At 40.3% G+C, this 24,746-nt stretch overlaps 1 protein-coding gene across 3 annotated transcripts; it reads right to left on the bottom strand.

Moving 5' to 3' along the window:
- Window positions 1–403: 403 nt before the first annotated feature.
- LOC139119185 (ankyrin repeat, PH and SEC7 domain containing protein secG-like) lies at window positions 404–20,602 on the bottom strand. Of its 3 annotated transcripts, XM_070682857.1 has the most exons (3): window positions 20,440–20,602; window positions 8,302–8,479; window positions 404–3,713 (listed from the first exon to the last, which is right to left on the bottom strand). In XM_070682857.1, exon 3 carries the CDS (start codon window positions 3,602–3,604, stop codon window positions 2,066–2,068), a length of 1,539 nt encoding a protein of 512 aa, XP_070538958.1. In that variant the 5' UTR covers window positions 3,605–3,713; window positions 8,302–8,479; window positions 20,440–20,602; the 3' UTR covers window positions 404–2,065. The 3 variants fall into 3 exon arrangements, with proteins under 3 accessions (XP_070538958.1, XP_070538960.1, XP_070538959.1); XM_070682859.1 differs by lacking the exons at window positions 8,302–8,479; window positions 20,440–20,602 and adding an exon at window positions 6,380–6,539; XM_070682858.1 differs by lacking the exons at window positions 8,302–8,479; window positions 20,440–20,602 and adding an exon at window positions 6,138–6,530.
- Window positions 20,603–24,746: the final 4,144 nt, after the last annotated feature.

The following is a 24,746-nucleotide window of genomic DNA, read 5'->3' as shown; positions in this document are numbered from 1 at the left end:
CATTTTTTTCGAATCTGCAAATTTCATTTCATTTCATTGAATAGCAAGGCTGGCGAATACCTGGCCCGTACTAGAGGCTGTAATACGAGGCACCCTCGGACAAGCACTGGTTTATGTGCCGCGACTTAGTCCGTGTTCTTTAGGTCACTGGACACGTGTACCGAAAAGTTCATGAATAAATAAATAAATAAATGTGTAATAGATAGGAACGTATAAACGAAATCTGCAAAATCAAACAGCAAACCCTGGTTGATTATTAGTACTATATTTTGAGGAGGGGGGAGGGAGTACACCCATAGAAAGGTGAATGGATCCCGACAAAATCTCCAAACATAAATTGACTTCTCATCAGAACCTCAGCGCCCCCCATCAATAAAAATTGGAGTAAATGACCTGAACCCCCCATCCCCCGACACGCATGACGTCATTCAACTCTTGCGAACATGTAAGGTTGATGACCCGGTTTACATGTACCTCGAGTCATCAACCCAAGCTTTAAGAGCTTTGGTTTCACAAAGCTTGTAACTTCAATGTATTAAGCTTAAGTCTGCATTGTACTGTGGGTCTAGTTTCAAATTCCCAACAACGGGTAAAATTTCTAACTATACATTGGTGGATGTGTTCATCCTGTAGGGCACAACGCCCGTATGTAAATTGCGAGGAACACAACCCCTGGGATAATGGTACAAATTTGTCGAGGGACGATGTTCTGCCAGAGCAACCAACCAATCTCCTATCCTCCAAGGCCGATGTCATTGTATGCCATATTCATTCCACAAAACTGTGATTATGCCTTTAATGATAGACGATACAAGCGCATACAGTCGGATATCAAAATGATACTGTCCGGCGGTTATCAAAGTTTGCCCAGTTATTGAACGCAAAATCGAAACAATCAAATTCCCGTCTGCATTCGGGCCCTGCCAGAGGCGACGTGTTTATCCTTGCAGTATCGCCTATAACACATAGAGTTCACATTCAGTCTTCTTCTTTCGAATCAAAATGTGAAAGAAGGTAGCCGACAAATCATTTTCATTGACCGGTATCTTGTTTACCAAAGCAGCCTTCAGTTGTTGAAATTTTGTTGCCTAAATAGAGAGTTGTTTCTTGTCAGCACGCGGATCACTTGAAAGCCTTCACGCAGCCACGGTCCTGTGGAGGGACCGTGACGGAGCCACCACTTTTTTGGCGAAACCTTGATTGAAAATGAAAGGTGTACTGTCACCTGTTCAAAGCGGGTAGCCACTTTTTAAAAACAGCGCCCTCACATGGGCATTTTCAATACCAAGGAATGACCCTTTGACCATATATGGGTATATTTAGATTACAGGTGACTGCATACCTTTAATGAAGCTAATGAAACTGGCGTGCTTTACACACAAAAAAAAATCTTTTCCCTGGCCATCATTCAAATAGTAACAAGGATTCTACACAACACGAGAAAAGGTTTAGAAAGCGCAGACCGAATGACTGGAACTAAAACATTTACATAAATGTGTATATTGTCACCCCAGTTTTCAAAGGACGCATGACCAGAAACAATTCTAAGACATTAATTTTCTACTCTAATACCACCATCAAAAGATGTGTTGGACTGAAAAATTCCACTCTTGCACTTTAACGATCTTTCAAATGAAAGTGGTTATTGTCTTTCCATTCCAATGTACTCTAACAGAGCGTGAAAACTTGTTCTCTGTCAAACGGAAATGATGTACAGCCAAGCTGCGAATGAGACTTCTCGCAAAAGACAGGCATACGTTTACTCATGCATGCCACTGGAAGTAGGTTGAAAGCAAACTGGAATAAGGCGTCGACCGGCTGTTGTTTTGGAAGAAAACACCCTCTAAACTTCATATGGAAATAAATAGTAACAATTCTTCAGTGATCGAGTTCGAGACAGTTTGCAAACTTTATCGGTGTTTGCCACCCGCATGTGCTTTAGAATGAGATTGTTTAACTGTAATACTTGCACTCTCTGCTTTAAAGATTGCCAATTTCTTCAGTCTTTGTTTGGTGATATAAAAACCGATAGCTTTATGATGGGGAATATACCATCACAGCGGTCTCACTGGATAAGGCAACGATACACTTTACCACCTTTCGATTTAAGTAACTCTGCCACTTCGTCGTGATTACGAGTTACGGCTGCGTATGTCGGCGTGTTGAAGTTGAAAGAGTTCCACTTCAAGCCCGGGTCTGCGCCTTTGTCGAGGAGCAACTCACAGACGGCGAGATGCCCGTTGTGTGCCGCGTAGTACAGCGGCGAGTGTCCTTCGGCATCCCTGGGATCAACCTCAGCGCCGTGGTCGAGCAGCGCCCTCACTGCCAGTTCGTGACCATACATCGCGGCGTAGCTCAGTGCCGTCACCTTGGCGAAATTCTCTACCGTCACCTGCGCACCGTTTCTGACGAGAAGGTCGATGATATTCGCGTGCCCTCCCCAGGCGGCAAAGTGTATCGGCCTATTCCAGTGACGACCAATCGAGTTGACGTCTGCACCCTCTGTGATGAGTCTCTCGACGATCGAAAAGTGCCCGTTTTCTGCCGCGCACAGAAGTGGGGTCATATCGTACTCGTCTTTGATGTCGACACTTGACGTGTGTTTTATAAGTATTTCCAACAAATCTAAATGCCCCTTTGAAGCCGCTAGTTCTAAAGCAGTACGTCCGTGTTGGTCGGGCTCGTTCACCGCGGCACCGTTTTCTATTAGAAACTCAGCCATCGCTTTCTGCCCCTTTTCTGTCGCCAGATGAAGAGCCGATCGTTCGTTTTCGTTGACGGCTTTCACGTATGCGCCGTGCTCGACCAATAACCTCGCCACCTCGAGATGTCCGTACCCGGCGGCGTAATGCAGGGCCTTGGAGCACTGTCGGTTGCCGAAGTTGACGTCAGCACCGTTCTCTAGAAGGATTTCCACCAGACGTTTGTGTCCATTACCGGCCGCATAGTGCAGCGGAGCGCACTGACTCTTACTCCCGGAAGGAACGTCAATCTTACTGCCGTGTTTGATCAGCAAGTCCGCGACCTCAGCATGTCCAAAGTCAGAGGCGGGATGCAGCGGAATAAAATCGCAGTTTTCCGACTCATGGATATCGCAGCCCTTTTCCAAAAGAAAGCGCACCACATCGCCATGGCCCATCATGGAAGAAATGTGGACGGGCGCAAAGCCTTTTGAATTCCGCAAGAGGAAATCCGCGCCTGCGCTGATCAAAAGTTTGACGATTTCAAAGCGCCCGGCAGCTGATGCCATATACAGAGGTGTGTTGCCATAGCTACCGGTGATGTTGACATCAACCTCCTTTTCAGCCAGTAGTTTTTTAACTGCTTCAATGTCACCCATTCGTGCTTTTCGATGCAGTACGCTGAGATGTTCGTCAGCCGCCAGCAAGTCAGATATTCGATCGGCTACTTTGGTGTTCCGCGCTTTCTCGGCAAGCTGCAAAGCAGTCAAACCCGCGAACTCGCCTTCACCCTCGACCACCGCCTTGGAAAGTTCAGGAAAGTCGGAATAAAAGTACAGCGCTGTGACGACGTCGGCAAGTCCATACAACGCGGCGTGCTGCAGTAAATTGAGGCCGTCCTTGCGTATCAGAAAATCGTCCATTCGCCTGGCGCATTTGAAAGCCCAACTCTTGTTTCCATCTTAATGGCTTGGAAGATGTCGTCCGCCGTCTCTTCCGCCACGTTGTCAGCTCCAACACTGTCGTCACAACCTGGAAAACAAACAAAATTACATTATGGGCAAAGATTGTCTAGAACCTCATCCGTGAGTTTGCTACTTGAAGTTTTGGAATAGCATTCCAAAATAACGGGGCCGAGCTCGGCTCTGGACTGTTTTCAGGTGCAGCCAACGAACAATGCACTTTTAAAGAGGTCCTTACTATAAGATATATTGTGCATGACAAGTAATGTGAACTGACTAATTTTAAATCAAGAGGGTAATTAATTAGCTGTTCATAATTTGCCCTCCCACAGAAAATTTTTCAACTTACCCTCCCACACTCAAACTTCATTTTTACCCACTCCCCACTTATTTTTGCCCACATGTTTCCCCTGCCCACTGTGAATTTTGGAAGCTCCCTCGCCCTGTGGCGAAATAAAACTTGCCAATTTCCCCTGCCCTGTAAACAATTCCCCTCAAAACGTTTTTCGCAAAGCCCTGTCCCCAGGACAATCAACCGATATCCGCCCTGCCCTACAAAAAATAAAATTTGTTCCCCTACCACCTAAAAACATGTCCCCTACCCTAGCAAAATTAAAATTTCCCCTGCCCTCAAAAATTGCTCCTGGAATAGCGTTTTCGATGAATAGCTCTGTTGGCTGCACCTGTGTTTTACTTAGAAGTCGAGGCCTCTGTGTGCACTGCAGCGTACTAATGTTTTTAGTCACCTTTGGTCAACTAATTTTTCTCCCACTGTGTCCCTCACTGAAATATGATTGGTTGATACTAGTCAAATGGGCAGCACTCCAGTCTTGTAAACAGATAAATTATGTAATTCCCCGCAGGCTCGTAAGATAGTGCTAAAAATTATGTCATCAAATATTTATGTATGGCATAAAAAACGGCAGCTGGGCATCGATGAGTGATATCAGCATTCATCCGTCGTCAGCAGAGTATATACATCACTTCAAACAACACACGCGCAAATATGGCATGATGTAAGCGGGTCTTATCCTCTTTAATATAATCACAGGGTACACGGGCTTGTTGTTTATTTGTGTTTGTTTATTTGTTATTTTAATAAAATAACAGCGAAAAGCTGTTTTGTTAATATTTGTCAATAAAGAGCAGTTTATTTGTTTGTTTATTTATTTATTTGTTTGTTTGTTTGTTGATACGTATTTCCGATGGTTAGGGTTAGGGTTAGGCTTAAGTTAGGGTTAGGGTTAGGGTTAGGGTTAGGGTTAGGCTTAAGTTAGGGTAAGGGTTAGGGTTAGGCTTATTCACTCCCTCTATATATTGAGACAAGGGGAGCAAGTGGGATTCCAACATCTGTATTTTCAAGTCAAGAAAAACACACCAAATAAATGCCGGACAATTGAAATGTTGGGTTTGTGGCAGCATCATGTCCTGTACTTACCACACCTATCCTTTAATTCGATGACTATCTGACTCATGCAAATCTGATACGCCTGTAATTATATTAAGCACAAGATGTGTAATAGATGATACGTGCGGCAGATGTGACCGTATTACTAAATGCAAATTGTGGGTACAGACAAATAAAAACCATGGTAACAACAAAAACCTACCATCAAAACTTCACGTCGAATAAAATTCCCAATTTTCACAATCAAAATAATGAATATTCAGACACATGCTGGTAGCCCAACAGTATATCATTGTAATGCATTGAGATCTTCACATTAAATCATTCCACCATATCACATGTAGTGGAATCTGAGGGAATGTTGACCAAAATACCCAGCTTTTTTTCTTGGTAGTCCTTTCCTGTTATTGATAGCATTAGCAAGTTTAGACTGACGTTATACGCAGTGAATCGGGGAGGGGAAGGGGGCTGGGGGTACGCTGTATAGAATACTACATTTTCCAGCTGTTCCGTCACAGCCCATAACTTTCGCCGTCGATCTCGGATGACGGGGGAATGAAGAGTTAGTCAGTCGAATTCCGTAATTGTTCCGAGTAGTATACCAGTCGGAACTATAATTTCCTGCGCGGTTTTGTAGTGCTCCAGGTGCTCACCTAGTACCGCCGCTACCCAAAATCGCCGGGGAAACTTGTGGGCTGCATAACTGCAGCAAGCAATAGGGCTTCTCCTTTTACACGTAGAACGTGGCTCCGCGGTTTGTTGACACCATGTAGGCCTAGCTCTGTGTGGCGGGGCTGTGTGTTACCGGCGTTATACGGCCTCCTAGATGTGTTACTGGTTGCGGCGGATCCGTAGCCCTACCACTCCCTTTGCTTTTCCCTTTCCCCCAACACAACCAGCAAAGGGAGTGGTAGGGCTACGGATCCGCAGCAACACTCGCCGGTAACACATAGCCCTGCCACGCAGAGCTAGACACCATGCACAGCTTGCTACTCAATGTAAACAAAACTTCCACTAGTCACTATAGTTAGTCTGCACACGAGCAGGAGGCGGGGCATTCCCCCACGAAGGTCATCGACTACATACCTGTTCAGCCTATTGAACACCTAACAGTTTTACGTAACAACCATAACAATTTTCCTTTCGTGTTTGTGTGGACAGGGCAGCACTTGGTGAATACAGCAAATCGCGATAGTAAGATTTTGTGTCTGACCAAAACAATGATGCACACTACGGTACTTTCACTACATACGATTCGGATTACAGCTCAGCCGGCATTGAGTTTTAAACATATGTCTTTGGAACTAACAGTTGCGACGATAACGTACCGTTCTCAGATGACATATTTTATGCGATGGTCTTGACAAGTCCAATCAGCCAAACTTACGACAACCAGGCAGATGGGAGAGTTTTGTAACGTCAATTATTTTGGTTTCCAGTATGAATTGCGGCTAGCGGTACGCTCAGTGGAAACTGCATACGTGTCGTCATGACCTTTGACCCGATGTGAGGGAAATTGCGGTCGCACAGCGCGTGTCAGGGTGAAAGATAATAATATACGACACACATCTGAATACGTCAGCTCTTTATGCCAGTTATTCAGCTTTCCTTCAACGACGATTGTTTTTTGCCCTTAAAGCTAAGAAAACAGAAATACACCAATGGGACATATGTAAATCACCACGTCAGCTTCGGTGATGTCAGTTCCTGGTGCAAGTCAATCGATCGGTTTAAAAGCCTATATATTTATACATATTAGCCGAAATATATTAAGTAAAGCCTTTATCGCATGATCGTCCGCTCGCACGGCTGCCCGGACAAGAGACCTTGTGGCAAGCGAAGATGCCCCTTTGGGACCTTGATGATATATAAGAACAATGGAAGGTTCAGAACAAAACGACGGCAGCAATAGAATAAAAGGAGAGAGGGGTGGGGGAAATATAAAAGCTTTACAGCATTATGTCGTTGTGCTCCTGGACCCAAAATATACCGGAAATAACTACACCTCTCCTCGCCATATGTCAATATTTGTGTGACACGTGTTTAAACGTAATATTATAAACGAGGTCGGCGCTACATGACATGAATGTTAAATGTACCAAGATTGGTATGCGTTTCAGTGGTTAACGGTACAAATACTTATGTTGATGAGACGGGCGCCAAACAAATTTTATAACCATAGGGGATTGCACAAAAGGCCGTCCCAGGGGTAGGGTTGGGGGGGGGTAGTAGTCTCTTGGTCTCAGCACAAGGTTCTTCTTGTTATGATTATTTTACTTTAAAACGTTTGACTATGATATGGATTGCTAATAAAGAATTATACTACCAACCTTCTTTATAGCTTTGATGTCTTTGTCTCTTATTTTAGCACTGGTTTTGTAACGATTTCTTTTTCTCCTTCGCCGTGCCATTGTCCTTTGACCATCTTACGCGAAGTTTTGTGTCACTGTGTTGCGTCTATTACCTGACTAGTTTGATTGCCTGATTCGCCAAAGTAAGCAACAGTAACTTACTAATCTGTGGACGCTGTCACCAGATTATCACCGGATTAAAAAGCCCCCACTCAATTATCAGATTTATCTACTATAAATATTATTTACTTGATGAAATATTCGATGGAAAACAAAAGAATGACAAACTGTTAATGGGCTGTTGACACATTCGCTAATGCGAGAACCTAGGATTGAGAAGGGCGCCTTTAACTTTGACAAAGTCACGAACGCACCAGCAAGGTATCACCTTGCTAGCGCGTTCGTTGTTGACTTTGTCAAAGTTACATGTAATTCAAAGATAATCTGGTGACAGCGTCCACAGATTAGTAACTTACGCCGACTTGCTTTTGCGCATTAGGCAATCTAACTCTTCAGATAATAGATGCAGCATGGTGATAAAACATTTACCCAATATTGTCAAGCTTAAGGGCAGTGCTAAGTAAAGACCAAAACAAAAAAGATCGGTAGAATAAAGCTTTATTAGTAATACAACAAAACACCTATACCCCTGCATCCCTGGGGACATGTGTAGGCGAACCCCTATGGTATAACCGTACAGAGTTAGGGTGGCGGGCCGTCGTGTGAGATGGGGTCACTGGGCGAGTTTAGTTAGGATATGATATAACAAAACTAAAAAATGATATTATAACATTAAATGCTATCGAAATACTGTTTATATAATAATATTATTTATATAATAATACCATAGCATTACATGAGGCGTGCAAAGCGGGTCACGATGCATAAAATGCACTCGCCTTTGAGACTGTTCTTCATGTCATGATCGGGTGATGCAATCGCTTCATATACAAGGCAGTGTTGTCACAAGCATGTCATCAGTGACGTCATCGACGTTTCGGTACACATATTCTTGCGCGAAAAGGGATGCGTCGGCAGACATTCTCTTGTCTCTGCGTTCCTAGACTTGCTGCAAGTCTGTGGGCATAAAAATATCAAAACATAGTAAGTTGAAGGAATAAACTTCAGCAGACTATCGCGTTAGTGCCTGTGATAGGCTGTTGCGTAGATTGTTGGGTGAACGCAACTGCTCACAGGCCCGCTAGTGAGGGACTGGTCAGTTTCTTCGACCGGGGGCGGTGGATTATTTTTGCTGACGTCAAAAAGGGGCTGACACCCCCCCATTCCAACTTCCGACGAAAACAGGGTGATCCCCCTATTCCAACTTTTGAAAATAGGGTGCCCCCCCATGCACGACAAAGGTAAAAGATGGAAACAAAAGATGGAATATAAATTTAATAATTTAGTACAAACACTCAGTCATTCTGAGTTTTAATGAAATTGTTGTCATGCCAGTTGTAAGATATGACTTTAAAAGTGTCAATTCTAAAGTTTGAATACAGTATTTTGAATGAGCTGTGAATGTATTCTTTCTACACTAGTATGCATAACCAGATGTCCAGAACTGTTGTAAGAAAAATGTGATTGTGAAATATTAGCGCATGTTAATTGCTTTCTAATACTGAATTCTCATATAGAAAACAGAAAAGAATCAGGAACTTGTCATGCTTTTCATATGAACCACAGATTTCATAATATTAGTACACTTTAAATTTGCAAAACAGACTTTCAATTTAGACATCAAGATATTTCTGACATATATATCTGATATAGTAAAGTACGGCGCCCGAAGGTCGCGCCGAAAAATATTAAACATACAGATATCTCTGATGTCTGATGCATGAAAGTTTCGCACTTGGAGGGGGCTCTGAAAAATATGTCTTATTATTATTAAAGTTATGCGCCCGAAGGGCGCGCCGAAAAATGCAACTGAATGATAAAATTTGTGGCTGGCATGATGCATTTTAGGCAAGTATGAGCCCCTGTCGAAATTCAAAAACACACTGACCTCCCCCTCCCCCTATTTGGCATTTCAAAAACATGGTGGCCCCCTACTAGTAAAGTCAAAAACAGGGTGACCCCATGAATCCACCGCCCCCCAGGCCGAAGAAACTGACCAGTCCCTAAGAGCTGCCGGGAAAGCCAAGCGAAGGAGCGACCAGTCCCATAACCACTAGCGGAAAATGATGACCCTTTATAATAAGAACATGATTAATCCTCAAGAAACTCAACGAAAGTATTCCCAAATAAGATTATAACATTTCATGACATCCATCCTAACCTGTCATTGAAAGAGTAAATTATGATTATTTTGCAGGTATTTCGTTATTTATTTATGGGCAAAATTTGGATTGGAATCACATCCGGCCATATAAATACAGAACGCTCCCTTAAAACACCAAGCTACCATGTATATGTGCCAGTTGGTCGATTTGTAAGCTAATGTGTACTATTTTGTGCAGGGTTTCCTTATGTTTGCAGAACGATATAGCGTATGCTGTTCAACAGAGGGCGCTTCTATTTGGTCACATGCGCCCCGAGGACATATAGTAGGACTCTCAAATGTTTACGCTACTTTTTCTGGTATAACACCTGTTCGGGCTCATTTTGGTGCCCTTGAAGTAAATAAAGTTTTTGCAGTCTTACTTTTTGAATATCGAAAAGTTTTTTCCAATACAGTTAAAACAAGGATAGCGGCTATTAGGTACTTTGTAATGTCTTTCTCTCTCATTAAGGGACCGTCATTATTTACGGCCTGGGGGGCGGGGTCGGAGGAAGTGCTTTAGAAACTTCAAAATTTGGAGTAATCCCCCTGCCAACCATTGCGTGTTTGAGTAACCCCCCTCTCTGCTACAGAAATTTTGAGTGACCCCCCCCCCAAAAAAAAAAGAAAAAAAATTGGCAAAGTTAAATATCTATACAGTGAAATGGATTGCTGCTGCGACAGGCCCTGTTCGGACCCTGATTACACCCTGTGGTACATGTCTGTGTCGGAAAGAGGTTCCGTTGCTGTGACAGGGGCTGATGTACAGGTCTGTATCCAGTGCTCTGATGACATGCAGTGTTCTCTTTAGGATTTTTTACAAGAGGGCGAAGATGTGGTGCAAAAGTACCATAAGCGACCGCGCAATGGAGGGAGGTCAGGAGGAGGGTGTCCCCCTCCTGCCGTTGGAGCTTTTGAAAAATAGAGATTAAAATGTGTTATTTTGTGGCACTTGGGGAGTATTTTTTTCAGATTTCTTTTTGTATAAAAACTCAAAGGAACAGAAATCTGAGACAGTATTCCAAAACTTATATTCCAGTTCACTGATTTCAATGAAGATTACATTTTTTGAAAACGAAAAAATAGCGACAGACATACATTTATTCACATTTATTATTTATTATTATTTTCCTGCAATAAAAAGATGGGTTAGTTGTCAAGGGATTCCACTGGTTTTAAACTTTATAGAATCAGAATTAGCTTGCTTTACACATTTCCCCTACCGGTAACCTATACAATGAAGAATATAGAAAGCAGACGTTTCTCATGAATGATCAGGCAAGTATATCAATCTTTAATCAGGAAATACTGAAAAATGTACTCAGTACAAGCCTCTAACATAAGGCCTGCCACGTCGAATAGCTGATCATTCTCGTCTGAAGATCACAATAACGTGAAACACATAGTGTAATGAGATTTTAGTTTCTACTTGAAACCACCTGTATTATGATATATATATATATATATATATATATATATATATATATATATATACGAAGTATGCGGTTCGACTTGTCCGATACAAAGTGCTCAATACAAAAGTAGAGCGAGATATATAAGGGATGCTGGAGAATTGATTTTACAATGTCATCTCTACAACGTTGTTTCGTGAGTCGCGAAACTCACTATATACGCTCCAGTTTAAATACTTGTCGAGCACTCTACGATTACCCGACACTCTACGATTACCCGACATGGAGAAATTCACCATCGGCTACTCCACCAAGAACATTCCTCTCCCATCAAGGAAAGATTATCTACACCGCCTCATCGAAAAGACTGAACAGTTTCTACGCAGAATACGATGGATAGCACACTTTTTCCTCCATCCCAATTCAACTTCATCTTGCAAACAGACGTACGGTTTCAAGTCCACAAAGAACCCACCCCCGATCGACGAGCTAAAAGAATTTGAAGACGGCATGCTGAATATAATACAGACGACGAAATTCAAACAAGTAAGGAACCCCTTTCTAAACAAGCTTAAAGACGATGCCCAACGTATCAAGAACGAAAGCAAACTACTGATCGCCGCCGACAAAACCACGAACTTCTACAAGATAGATCCCTCAACGTACAACGATCTGTTAGAACAAAACATAACAAATCCTACAAAAAAGCCCACCACGCCACTACCGAAGCCATCCATATAGAGAACAAGCGCATCGCATCGAAACTAGACATCGACGACAGGATAGACGTTACAGCCAACAAAGACGCATTTATTACGCTAAAAGACCACAAACCGAACTTTGCAAACAAACCGACCTGCAGATTGATCAACCCCACCAAATCCGAAATAGGCAAAATCAGCAAAGAGATCCTCGACCGAATAAACATGAAAATCACAGCAGCAACCAAAAATAACCAATGGAAAAACAACCTCAGCTGTAGTTGAATGGTTCAAGCTTATCAAAAACAAGGCAAAATACAACTTTATCTGCTTCGACATCGAGGAATTCTACCCATCCATCAGCAAAGACCTCCTCAACAAAGCACTTGACTTCGCCTCTACCTACGACAAGATCACCACCGATGAACGAAACGTCATCATCCACGCCAAAAACGCCCTCCTGATACATAAACAACAATCATGGCAGAAGAAAAACACTAAAGCATTTGACGTAACTATGGGCAGTTTTGACGGTGCAGAAACATGCGAATTGGTAGGCAGCTTCCTTCTTTCCCAGCTACAGACTAAATTCGGCAACAACATAGGACTTTACAGAGACGACGGACTAGCCATTTCAGACGCCAACCCGAGAAAAACAGAAAACATCAAAAAAGAAATCTGCCGCATCTTCAAAAACAACGGGCTGAAAATCACAATCGAAGCTAACAAACAAGTTATCACTTCCTCGATGTCACATTCAACTTAGCCGCAAATACATATCAACCCTACACGAAGCCTAATACCACACTCCAGTACGTTCACCGTGAAAGCAACCACCCTATTAGCACTATAAGGAATATACCAGCCGGAATCAACAAACGCCTCTCCAACCTATCATCCGACCAAGCCTCCTTCGACCAATCTACCCCACCATATCAAAAAGCACTTGACGAGAGTGGATACCAATACACTCTACGATACGAACCGACAACCACAAACAAAAGAAGAAACAGGCAAAGAAACAACATCATCTGGTACAACCCACCATTTAGCAAAAATGTAAGCACCAACATCGGACAGAGATTCCTTTCCTTAGTAGACAAATGTTTTCCGGTAAATCACAAGCTCAGAAAAATATTCAACAGAAACACCATAAAGATCAGCTACAGCACCATGAACAACACGAAGCAGATCATCGACAGCCACAAAAAAACGCATTTTGAGGCCTCAAGCAACAACAATACCACTGAAACCAATAACAGCAAGACATGCAACTGCCGGCAAAAAGACACATGCCCACTCGACGGTAACTGCCTTCAAGCCTCCATCGTCTACCAAGCCACAGTCACACGGTCAGACAACAACACCTCCGAAACGTACGTTGGGCTTACAGAGAACAACTTCAAGACAAGATACAGAAACCACATCACATCATTCCGACATGAACGCTCCAGAAACTCCACCGAACTCAGTAAACACATTTGGACGCTAAAGAACAACAATATTCACGCACACTATCTCATGGAAGGTCCTAGCCAAAGCCAAGCCATATGACAGTACTAACAAGCGGTGCAACCTTTGTTTAACAGAAAAATTTATTATCATCCGCCATCCAGAATGTTCCACACTCAATAAAAGAAATGAACTTGTGTCATCATGCCGTCACAGAAGCAAGACATTGTTATGCAATAACTAGTAACTCCCGGTATATCCATCGAAGTAAATCAGTCCTCTCCGTAAACATGAATATTCATAGCAGCAGCAATATATTGTTATGCAACAACTGTCAATCTCAACCAAAATTCCACCACCTGTGTAACCAGCGATGTTTAGCCCATGTAGATTCACTCCAGTCTAGTCTCCTGATGAGTGAGTTTCGCGACTCACGAAACAACGTTGTAGAGATGACATTGTAAAATCAATTCTCCAGCATCCCTTATATATATATATATATATATATATATATATATATATATATATATATATATATATATATATATATATATATATATATATATATATATATATATATATATATATATATATTATATATATATATATATATATATATATATATATATATATATTATGTGTGTGTGTGTGTGTGTGTGTGTGTACATATACCGGGTATGAACACACATATCTCAAGCACACATATTGCTGTTCTTTACTATTATTGTTGTATTAATTCATATCTTCACTAAATGCTTCAGTACATAATTGAGTAGCCCCCCTCCCCTTCTTGTTCTCCACTTTTGAACATCCCCCCTTGTAGCTTTCGATTTGTGTTCCTCCGACCCCCCAGGCCATAAATAATGACGTTCATTAAAATATGCACGGTGACTCCATTTTTTAAATTGATTTATGGTTGCAAGTTTTCTCACTGAAAGTTTGAGCAAAAGTTGAAGTATTTCAGTTTCGTGGCGCGAACTACCAAGTCAAAACGAAAGACTTAAAATTTTTTTGGGGGTATGTATTTTTTTTTGTATATTTTATTTCATCGTATAAAGTTTTCCATTTCTCTTTAGCTCTTTTACGATCTAGAAAAGATTCACAGAATATGGTAGTCTCCAAATCGTGTTGAAACACAGCTTTACATGGCTTTTGTAAACACCACGCTTTAAATATCGAATACATTGCAATAGTGATCAAATGTGTCACCGCCTTGTTTGGCATTCCGACAATCAATGATCGCATATTGATTATGGGATCAATGTCAAAATGTCTGCTGATAAGAAGTCTAACCTCATTCCAAAAGGACTGAACTTTAATACAGTGAAAGAAAATATGTACTTGGTTCTCTGTCACGTGGCAAAAAGCACAAAATGGAGAAGTGCGTATTTTCCATTTGAATAGTTTTAGACCACAAGGCAAAATACAATGTATAAATTTAAAACAAAATTACACAGTTTTCTATCAAAGGAACATCTACTGCACCTTGTTTCCCATATATTATTCCATTTTACATTCTGCAAATTGCATGTCTTGGACCACATAGCCTCCACATACGATTTCTTTATTTTGTATTGAAGCAAGTCAAGATAGAAAGACTTAGTTGTAAAATTAACAAAAATATTTCTATTGAGTGTAAAATTTCGAGAGGGTTCGGTATTTTCACTTAGCAGTGTAATCCAGGGTTTCATTGCATTTTTTAAAAAAAAAGCTCATTTACATAATTACGTTTGTTAACAATGATATTTATAATTTTCTGCATATCTATTTTCTTCCCAGTAATAACATCTTTTACAAACAAAATTCCAGATTTAATCCACTCCGGGAAAAAAAGAGTTTTATTTTTATACCTCATAAACTGGTTAGACCACATTACTTGTTGCAGCAATGACGTCACGGAATTAGGCTTTTCAATTTTACCTTCAAAAGATTCGTGTAGATAAAGGATCATTTCTCTATAAAATGTTGGCAGAGAACCAGTACAAGGACAATCTACTGGTTTTGTAAAGTTGCTGTAGAAACTGATCACATCAAGGTTATTTTTACATAAATAAAAATTAGGAATAAAAATCCAACTTGGTTGTATGCTATCCAATAATGTACAGTTTTTATCTTTCAAGAAACGTTTCGCCCAAGATGCTTTGAGTGCTTTATACTGAGTCAAAATGTCAGTCATTTTAAGACCACCTTGGTGATAATCAGCTATAATCGTATTGCGTGAGATTTTATGTATTTTGGAACCCCATAAGAATTCAAAAAATAAAGCATCAGCTTGTTTTAATTTGCACTGTGGAAATTCAAGCATTGACAAAGGATAAATAAGCTTCGAGGCGGCAAATGTTTTCAAAACAGCAATTTTCCCATACAGGGTCATATTCCGCTTACTCCACGCTTTTAAAGCAAAAGCAGCTTTTTGTAACGATTCTTCCCAAATCAAATCTTTACACAGCAAAACATTTGAGTGAAAATACATTCCAAGTGACTTGATTGGCGCATCGGGCCAATTAATGTTAGCTATGCTGTCTGATCTATTTTTCCACTTCCCAATCCAAAGACCGTCGGTTTTTTGTGTATTTAGTTGTGTTCCTGCAACTACCCCAAATTTTTTAACCATGTCAATAGCATGAAAAACACTCGTTTCGTCATCTAAAAAAAGAGTCGTGTCATCAGCGACTTGGGAGATCTTTATCTGCCTTACCCCTTCAAAACCTTCATTTTGTATTTTGATACCTGATATATTTGGATCATCCCTAATAACGTTAACAGTACCCAAAATTCCGCAACAAACAAAAAAAGCAAAGCTGATAGAGGACAACCTTGTCGGATTCCTCTGGATGGTTTAAATTTTTGGGAAATATAACCATTATTAATAACAGCAGAATCGATATGATTGTACATTGTTTTACATAATTAATAAAATTATTACCAAAGTTGAATTTTTTAAAGTTTGAAGCAGAAATTGATGCTCAATACAGTCAAATGCTTTTCTGAAATCTAAAAATAAAATGATACCCGGTAAGTCTTCAATGTTGGTATAATCAATTACATCATAAATTAAGCGAATGTTTTGCCCAATAAATCTTCCTGGAATATAAGCCGTTTGGTCAGGATGTATAATTTTATGCACAATTCGTTTGATTCTGTTAGCTAAAATGAAGGCCAAAATTTTGTAATCAGTATTCAAAAGACTGATTGGGCGCCAATTGTCAAGATTTGTCTTTATCTTTTTTCTTATAAAGAAGTCTTAAGATGGCAGTACGTTGGCTTGAGCTAAGTAAACCATCGTGGAGACCCTCGCTTATTGATTGAAAAACTAAATCACCGATTCTTTCACAAAAGGTTTCACAAAAATCTGAGGGTAAACCATCTAGCCCAGGCGTTTTATCTTTTTTCATTTTGAAAACCGCATCCTTACACTCGTCTTTTGAAATTGCTTGTTCTAAAAGTTGCTTATCATCTTCTGACAAAGGCTGCTGAACGTGAACATCGTTAAGATAATTATTAATCGATTCAACCGAGGGGTTACTAGTAGAGAAAAGTGCAGTATAATAATCCACAATGCTTTTAAGAATATTATTATTTCCACTAATTTCATGACCATTATCATACAATTTTGAAATTGCATTATTTGATCTCCGTTTCTTTTCAAGGTTCAGGAAAAACTTGGTCGCACGTTCGCCTTCAGTAACCCACCTGGCGCGTGCACGGATTTGTGCACCGCGAGCTTTTTCTTTATAAAGAGACTCAAGCCTAGTCTTCACTTGTGCATATTCTTGTAGAATAGAGGTATTCAATGTATCATCAATATGTCTATCTAATTTAGCAAGCCTATTTTCCAGAGAAGTTATTTCCTCTCTGCGTTCTTTCGCTTTCTTTTGCGTAAAATCAATAGAAAACTCTTTCACTCTTAACTTAAAAATTTCAAGTTTCAGTTGTGCAGAGAGATCAGAAAACTCCATATTAACCTTGTTCATAATTTCTTTAACTTTTTCTACATAAATGTCATCTTTCAACACAGACGTATTCAACCTCCAAATTCCTTTTCCTCTGCCTAAATTTGTAAGATTAAAAACTATATGCACAGCCCGATGATCTGTTAAAATTGCTGGGATAATAATGCATTTCTCAATGTATTCATTGAGGTGTTTCGACGTGAACAAATAATCAAGGCGTGTAAGTACCATGGGAGATTTGTGGCGAAAGGTAAAAGCGGCAGTGTGTGGATTTTTAAAACGCCAACTGTCATTGACATTAAACATTTGACAAAGTGTTTTCAGTACTTTGCTGGATCTATCCGAGGTAGGATTTCCTCCCCGCTTATCAATTCTACTGTTGGCAAGGCAGTTAAAATCACCGCCAATAATCAAGTTTGACAACTCAAAATCATTTAGTAAGTCAAGGGCGCTTTGGAAAAACGAGAAACGCTCTTTACTTGAGTTTGGGGCATAAACGTTACAAAGTGAAAACATAGTTTCTGAAATACTACAGTTTACAAATAAAAATCTACCATTTACACCTTTGGTGTCAAGTACTTCAATATTCAGGTCTTTCTTGAAAAGAACAGAAACTCCACGACTTTGGGAGGAACCAAACTCATGAACACATTTTCCACCCCATTGGTTATCAAAATTAAATACTAAATCCTCAGTAACGTGAGTTTCTTGAAGCAAAATAATGTCAGCATTTACCTTTCTAAACCATGTGAAAAGAGATCGACGCTTCAATGAGTCGCGCAGACCTCGAACATTCAACGTAAGTACTGAAAGAGAATCAATCATTACATTTACACATCGCTGTTGAAGCGCGACGTTTAGAAAAATTTAATTACAAGTCAAAGTCAAAGACAATGACCAATATCGAGATACCAGTCAAGGGGGAGGGTCTTGTTTATCACGCTTTGAACTCTCCTTGTTTAACTGTTCAGGCGGAGTTGATGATTGTCGCTTACTCAAGCTTCTACGCGGGGTTTCCTCGGGCTTGTTCAATTTCAGGAAAGTATCTATTGTAGCCTGCGACACGTTTTCAAGTGAACGTGTGCGACGCACTCCTGAATTGGGCGCCATCTGTGAGGAACAAGCACTGTTCGCGTTTATACCATCAGAATTTCCAGCTGTGCTCTTTGAGTTCTCTACACTTTTCTTTGTCTTTTTTTCAGCTTTCTTCTTTTTGCCTTTCTTTCTTTTCCCTTTACCTTTACCTTGTTGGTCAGTCGAGCTGTCTCCTGGCGGTCCTTCCTGCACCTCTGAAGCCAATTCATTGAATTTGTCATCAATAAACGATTCAAGATCCGCTACAGATACGGATTCAGATTCCTCGGAGCAATCATCGGAGTCAGTCTCGGTAACAGGTGTCTCAGTTGGTTGAGATACTTGACCATTGACCGATTCAGGGGCACCAGCTTTATCATCAGGGCTAGACCAACTCATGGTTTCAGTAGCACGTGTTATAGAGTTGACATCAGCTGTCGTATTACTTTGCTGCCCCTTATAAAATATGCGAACGTTAAATCGACCGATTCGAACTCCATACGTAGGAATTGGTCTCTTTATAGCTTTCTCATAGACATAGCGGTTTCCAGTAAAACAACTTGTCAATTTACCCTTCACACGTAGTCTTTCATTTTCTATTTTGCTTATTTCACATCCATACTGCTCGAGCGCTGCAGATATCATAGCATTATCAGCTGAGAAAGGCAATCCTTTGACAGTTATTCTAACACCTTCCTGTTGAATAAAAGGATTTCTCTCCTTGAGTTGTACAGTCATACCTCTGAGAGCCATACCGCTCGTGAGTAGTCTGATACGATTTTCTCTACCATCTATATAAATTCGGCATAACCCACCAACTATCTGTATACAGATTAATGACTGAGGTTCAATGCACTCACAGGCTGCTAGGTAGACTTCCTCCATCGTCACGTACTCTGTTGGTGATTTAGGCTTGCCGCCAGTAACATCATTCAACAATAGGAAGATGGGTCTTACGTCATCCTCGCTCGTCATGGTGTCCACGTTGTAGCTGACCGTACACTTTCTTCAATTTCTCGATGAAAATTCTGTCCAACAAAGACAATTTTCCCGAAAGATGTTTGTCTTGCTCTTTATAGCCAAGACCCTATAGGAATATTTCATGGAAGTGGTAAAAATACCGCAATTTCAATGAGATATCACGGACCTGAACTTCTGGATAAGCACCGTAGTGTAGCCTCGTTCTGGCTCCTCTTCTTGTTATGATTTATTTTACTGTAAAACGTTTGACTATGATATGGATTGCTAATAAAGAATTATACTACCAACCTTTCTTTATAGCTTTGATGTTTTTGTCTTATTTTAGCACTGGTTTTGTAACGATTTCTTTTTCTCCTTCGCCGTGCCATTGTCCTTTGACCATCTTACGCGAAGTTTTGTCACTGTGTTGCGTCTATTACCTGACTAGTTTGATTGCCTGATTCGCCAAAGTAAGCAACAGTAACTTACTAATCTGTGGACGCTGTCACCAGATTATCACCGGATTAAAAAGCCCCCACTCAATTATCAGATTTATCTACTATAAATATTATTTACTTGATGAAATATTCGATGGAAAACAAAAGAATGACAAACTGTTAATGGGCTGTTGACACATTCGCTAATGCGAGAACTAGGATTGAGAAGGGCGCCTTTAACTTTGACAAAGTCACGAACGCACCAGCAAGGTATCATCTTGCTAGCGCGTTCGTTGTTGACTTTGTCAAAGTTACATGTAATTCAAAGATAATCTGGTGACAGCGTCCACAGATTAGTAACTTACGCCGACTTGCTTTTGCGCATTAGGCAATCTAACTCTTCAGATAATAGATGCAGCATGGTGATAAAACATTACCCAATATTGTCAAGCTTAAGGGCAGTGCTAAGTAAAGACCAAAACAAAAAAGATCGGTAGAGAATAAAGCTTTATTAGTAATACAACAAAACACCTACCCTGCATCCCTGGGGACATGTGTAGGCGAACCCCTATGGTATAACCGTACAGAGTTAGGGTGGCGGGCCGTCGTGTGAGATGGGGTCACTGGGCGAGTTTAGTTAGGATATGATATAACAAAACTAAAAAATGATATTATAACATTAAATGCTATCGAAATACTGTTTATATAATAATATTATTTATATAATAATACCATAGCATTACATGAGGCGTGCAAAGCGGGTCACGTGCATAAAATGCACTCGCCTTTGAGACTGTTCTTCATGTCATGATCGGGTGATGCAATCGCTTCATATACAAGGCAGTGTTGTCACAAGCATGTCATCAGTGACGTCATCGACGTTTCGGTACACATATTCTTGCGCGAAAAGGGATGCGTCGGCAGACATCTCTTGTCTCTGCGTTCCTAGACTTGCTGCAAGTCTGTGGGCATAAAAATATCAAAACATAGTAAGTTGAAGGAATAAACTTCAGCAGACTATCGCGTTAGTGCCTGTGATAGGCTGTTGCGTAGATTGTTGGGTGGAACGCAACTGCTCACAGGCCCGCTAGTGAGGGACTGGTCAGTTTCTTCGACCGGGGCGGTGGATTATTTTTGCCGACGTCAAAAAGTGGCTGACCCCCCCCCCCATTCCAACTTCCGACGAAAACAGGTTGATCCCCTATTCCAACTTTTGAAAATAGGGTGACCCCCCGTGAACGACAAAGGTAAAAGATGGAAACAAAAGATGGAATAAAATTCAATAATTTAGTACAAACACTCAGTCATTCTGAGTTTTAATGAAATTGTTGTCATGCCAGTTCCATAGGAACTTAAAAGAGTCAACTCTTAAGTTTGAATACAGTATTTTGAATGAGCTGTGAATGTATTCTTTCCACACTAGTACTAGTATGCATAACCAGATGTCCAGAAGTGTTGTAAGAAAATTGTGATTGTGAAATATTAGCGCATGTTAATTGTTTTGCTAATACTGAATTCTCATACAGAAAACAGAAAAGAATCAGGAACTTGTCATGCTTTTCATATGAACCACAGATTTCATAACGATTAGTGCACTTTGCAAAACAGACTTTCAATTTAGACATCAAGATATTTCTGACATATATATCTGATATAGTAAAGTATTGCGCCCGAAGGGCGCACCAAAAAATATTAAACATCCAGATATCTCTGATATATATATATGTCCGATATATTAAAGTTTTACGCTTGAAGAGACTCTGAAAAGTATGTCTTATTATTATTAATGTTACGCGCCCGAAGGGCGTGCCGAAAAATACAACTAAATGATGAAATTTGTGGCTGGCATGATGCACTTTAGGCAAGTATGAGCCCTTGTCGAAATTCAAAAACACACTGACCTCCCCCTCCCCCTATTTGGCATTCAAAAACATGGTGGCCCCCTACTAGTAAAGTAAAAACAGGGTGACCCCATGAATCCACCGCCCCCCAGGCCGAAGAAATGACCAGTCCCTAAGAGCTGCCGGGAAAGCCAAGCGAAGGAGCGACCAGTCCCATAACCACTAGCGGAAAATGATGACCCTTTATAATAAGAACATGATTAATCCTCAAGAAACTCAACGAAAGTATTCCCAAATAAGATTATAACATTTCATGACATCCATCCTAACCTGTCATTGAAAGAGTAAATTATGATTATTTTGCAGGTATTTCGTTATTTATTTATGGGCAATATTTGGATTGGAATCACATCCGGCCATATAAATACAGAACGCTCCCTTAAAACACCAAGCTACCATGCATATGTGCCAGTTGGTCGATTTGTAAGCTAATGTGTACTATTTTGTGCAGGGTTTCCTTATGTTTGCAGAAAGATATAGCGTATGCTGTTCAACAGAGGGCGCTTCTATTTGGGTCACATGCGCCCCGAGGACATATAGTAGGACTCTCAAATGTTTACGCTACTTTTTCTGGTATAACACCTGTTCGGGCTCATTTAGGTGCCCTTCAAGTAAATAAAGTTTTTGCAGTCTTACTTTTTGAATATCGAAAAGTTATTTTTTCCTAATACAGTTAAAACAAGGATAGCGGCTATTAGGTACTTTGTAATGTCTTTCTCTCTTATTAAGGGACCGTCATTATTTACGGCCTGGGGGGCGGGGTCGGAGGAAGTGCTTTAGAAACTTCAAAATTTGGAGTAATCCCCCTGCCAACCATTGCGTGTTTGAGTAACCCCCCTCTCTGCTACAGAAATTTTGAGTGACCCCCCCCCAAAAAGAAAACAAATTGGGAAACGTTAAATATCTATACAGTAAAATGGATTGCTGCTGCGACAGGCCCTGTACGTATACAGACCCTGATTACACCCTGTGGTACATGTCTGTGTCGGAAAGAGGTTCCGTTGCTGTGACAGGGGCTGATGTACAGGTCTGTATCCAGTGCTCTGATGACATGCAGTGTTCTCTTTAGGATTTTTTACAAAAGAGGGCGAAGATGTGGTGCAAAAGTACCACAAGCGACCGCGCAATGGGGGGGGAGTAGGAGGGGTGTCCCCCTCCTGCCGTTGGAGCTTTTGAAAAATAGAGATTAAAATGGTGTTATTTGGTGGCACTTGGGGAGTATTTTTTTCAGATTTTTTTTGTATAAAAACTCAAAGGAACAGAAATCTGAGACAGTATTCCAAAACTTATATTCCAGTTCACTGATTTCAATGAAGATTACATTTTTTGAAAACGAAAAAATAGCGACAGACATACATTTATTCACATTTATTATTTATTATTATTTTCCTGTAATAAAAGATGGGTTTGTTGTCAAGGCATTCCACTGGTTTTAAACTTTATAGAATCAGAATTAGCTTGCATTTACACATTTCCCCTATCGGTAACCTATACAAATGTAGAATATAGAAATCAGACGTTTCTCATGAATTATCAGGCAAGTATATCAATCTTTAATCAGGAAATACTGAAAAATGTACTCAGTACTAGCCTCTAACATAAGGCCTGCCACGTCGAATAGCTGATCATTCTCGTCTGAAGATCACAATAACGTGAAAACACATAGTGTAATGAGATTTTAGTTTCTACTTAAAACCACCTGTATTATGATATATATATATATATATATATATATATATATATATATATTGTTACGTGCAGAGAAAACGAACAAAAGGGTGAACTCAGCAGTTAACGTTTAAACAAAATTTATTACAAAAAAAAAAACTAATTGCTAAGTCAGGGATAGAGTACAAGCTTTAAAAGTGTACAGACTACTTATCTCAGCTGGGACGGCAAAGCTCCAGTCTCAGAGTTGTAACAGTCAGTTGGATGAATGAACAGTCCTTTGGCTTGCAGGCTTGAAGTTGCACAAAGTCCACAGTATAAATCCAGCGTTGGCAGAGAAGGCCTTGAAAAGTCTTGAGAATGACTACTGCTGGAGTTTAGTAACACACAAGAGACACGATCCCAAAAGTCTGACTGGAAGCTGAGCACGTCCCTTTTATAAAGGCATATAAGAACAATCTAGAACTTTTATTGACATGCTAATTACTGTTCTAAAATTATCTCCCTTACACAACTAATCAACTTTCCAGAACATTCCAAACATGACTAATTGAATTCAAGGTTGTGAGGTCTTAAGGGCAGTGACCTTGAGAATGTTCTAGACTAATTGAACTCAGGTCATGATGAGTGTGGGGGGAAATGACCTACATAACACACCCCCTCTTCAAAAAAAGAAATTTTTCAAAGAAAAATCTTTCTTTTACAAATGTAATCTTGAAAAGGATTTAAGTACTCGAATTTTTTTTTTACTCTAAAGTAAAACTTCTTGAAAGTGAACAACAATAAACTCTAAATACGAGAGAGACAGTCTGCAATTAAATTGTCTCTGCCTTTGATATGTCTAATATCAAGATTAAACTCCTGTAACATTAAACTCCATCTTAGCAATCTCTGATTTTTGCCTTTAAATTTCTGCAGAAAAACAAGAGGGTTGTGATCAATATAAACCACTATTGGCTGATTTGAAGAAGTAACATAAACTTCAAAATGCTGTAAAGCTAATATCAAAGATAAACACTCTTTTTCAATTGTAGAGTAGTTTCTCTGGGATTTGTTAAATTTGCGTGAAAAATAGCAAACAGGATGATCTACACCATGACTATCCTCTTGCAATAAAACAGCACCAGCAGCCGTATCACTAGCATCTACAGCTAATTGAATGGCAAAGTGAAATCTGGTGCAGACAACACTGGGGCACTTTGCAGTATGGCTTTAAGTGTATCAAATGCCTGTTGGCATTGCTCTGACCAAACAAACTTTACTTTCTTTTTAAGTAAGTTAGTCAAAGGCTCAGTAATTGTGGAGAAATTTGGACAGAATTTTCTGTAGTAACCAGCCATACCGAGAAAGCGCATCAGTTGTCGTTTGCAGTTTGGTATGGGAAAACTTGAAATGGCACTGATTTTGGCATCAACAGGTTTTACCTCACCCTGTCCTACAGTATGTCCGAGGTAAGTTACCCTCGCCCAACCAAACTCAGATTTGGCAAGGTTGACAGTCAACATTGCTTTGCTCAGTCTCTC

Source organism: Ptychodera flava, chromosome 19, assembly GCF_041260155.1.
Source record: "Ptychodera flava strain L36383 chromosome 19, AS_Pfla_20210202, whole genome shotgun sequence".
NCBI classification, from domain to species: domain Eukaryota; kingdom Metazoa; phylum Hemichordata; class Enteropneusta; family Ptychoderidae; genus Ptychodera; species Ptychodera flava.
The sequence above is the reverse complement of the archived record's forward strand: the minus strand, read 5'-3'. Positions and strand labels throughout refer to the sequence as shown.

What these genes read in the sequence shown, in the direction of transcription:
- LOC139119185 (XM_070682857.1), bottom strand. Translation starts at nt 3,604, where the DNA reads ATGGACGATTTTCTGATACGCAAGGACGGCCTCAATTTACTGCAGCAC.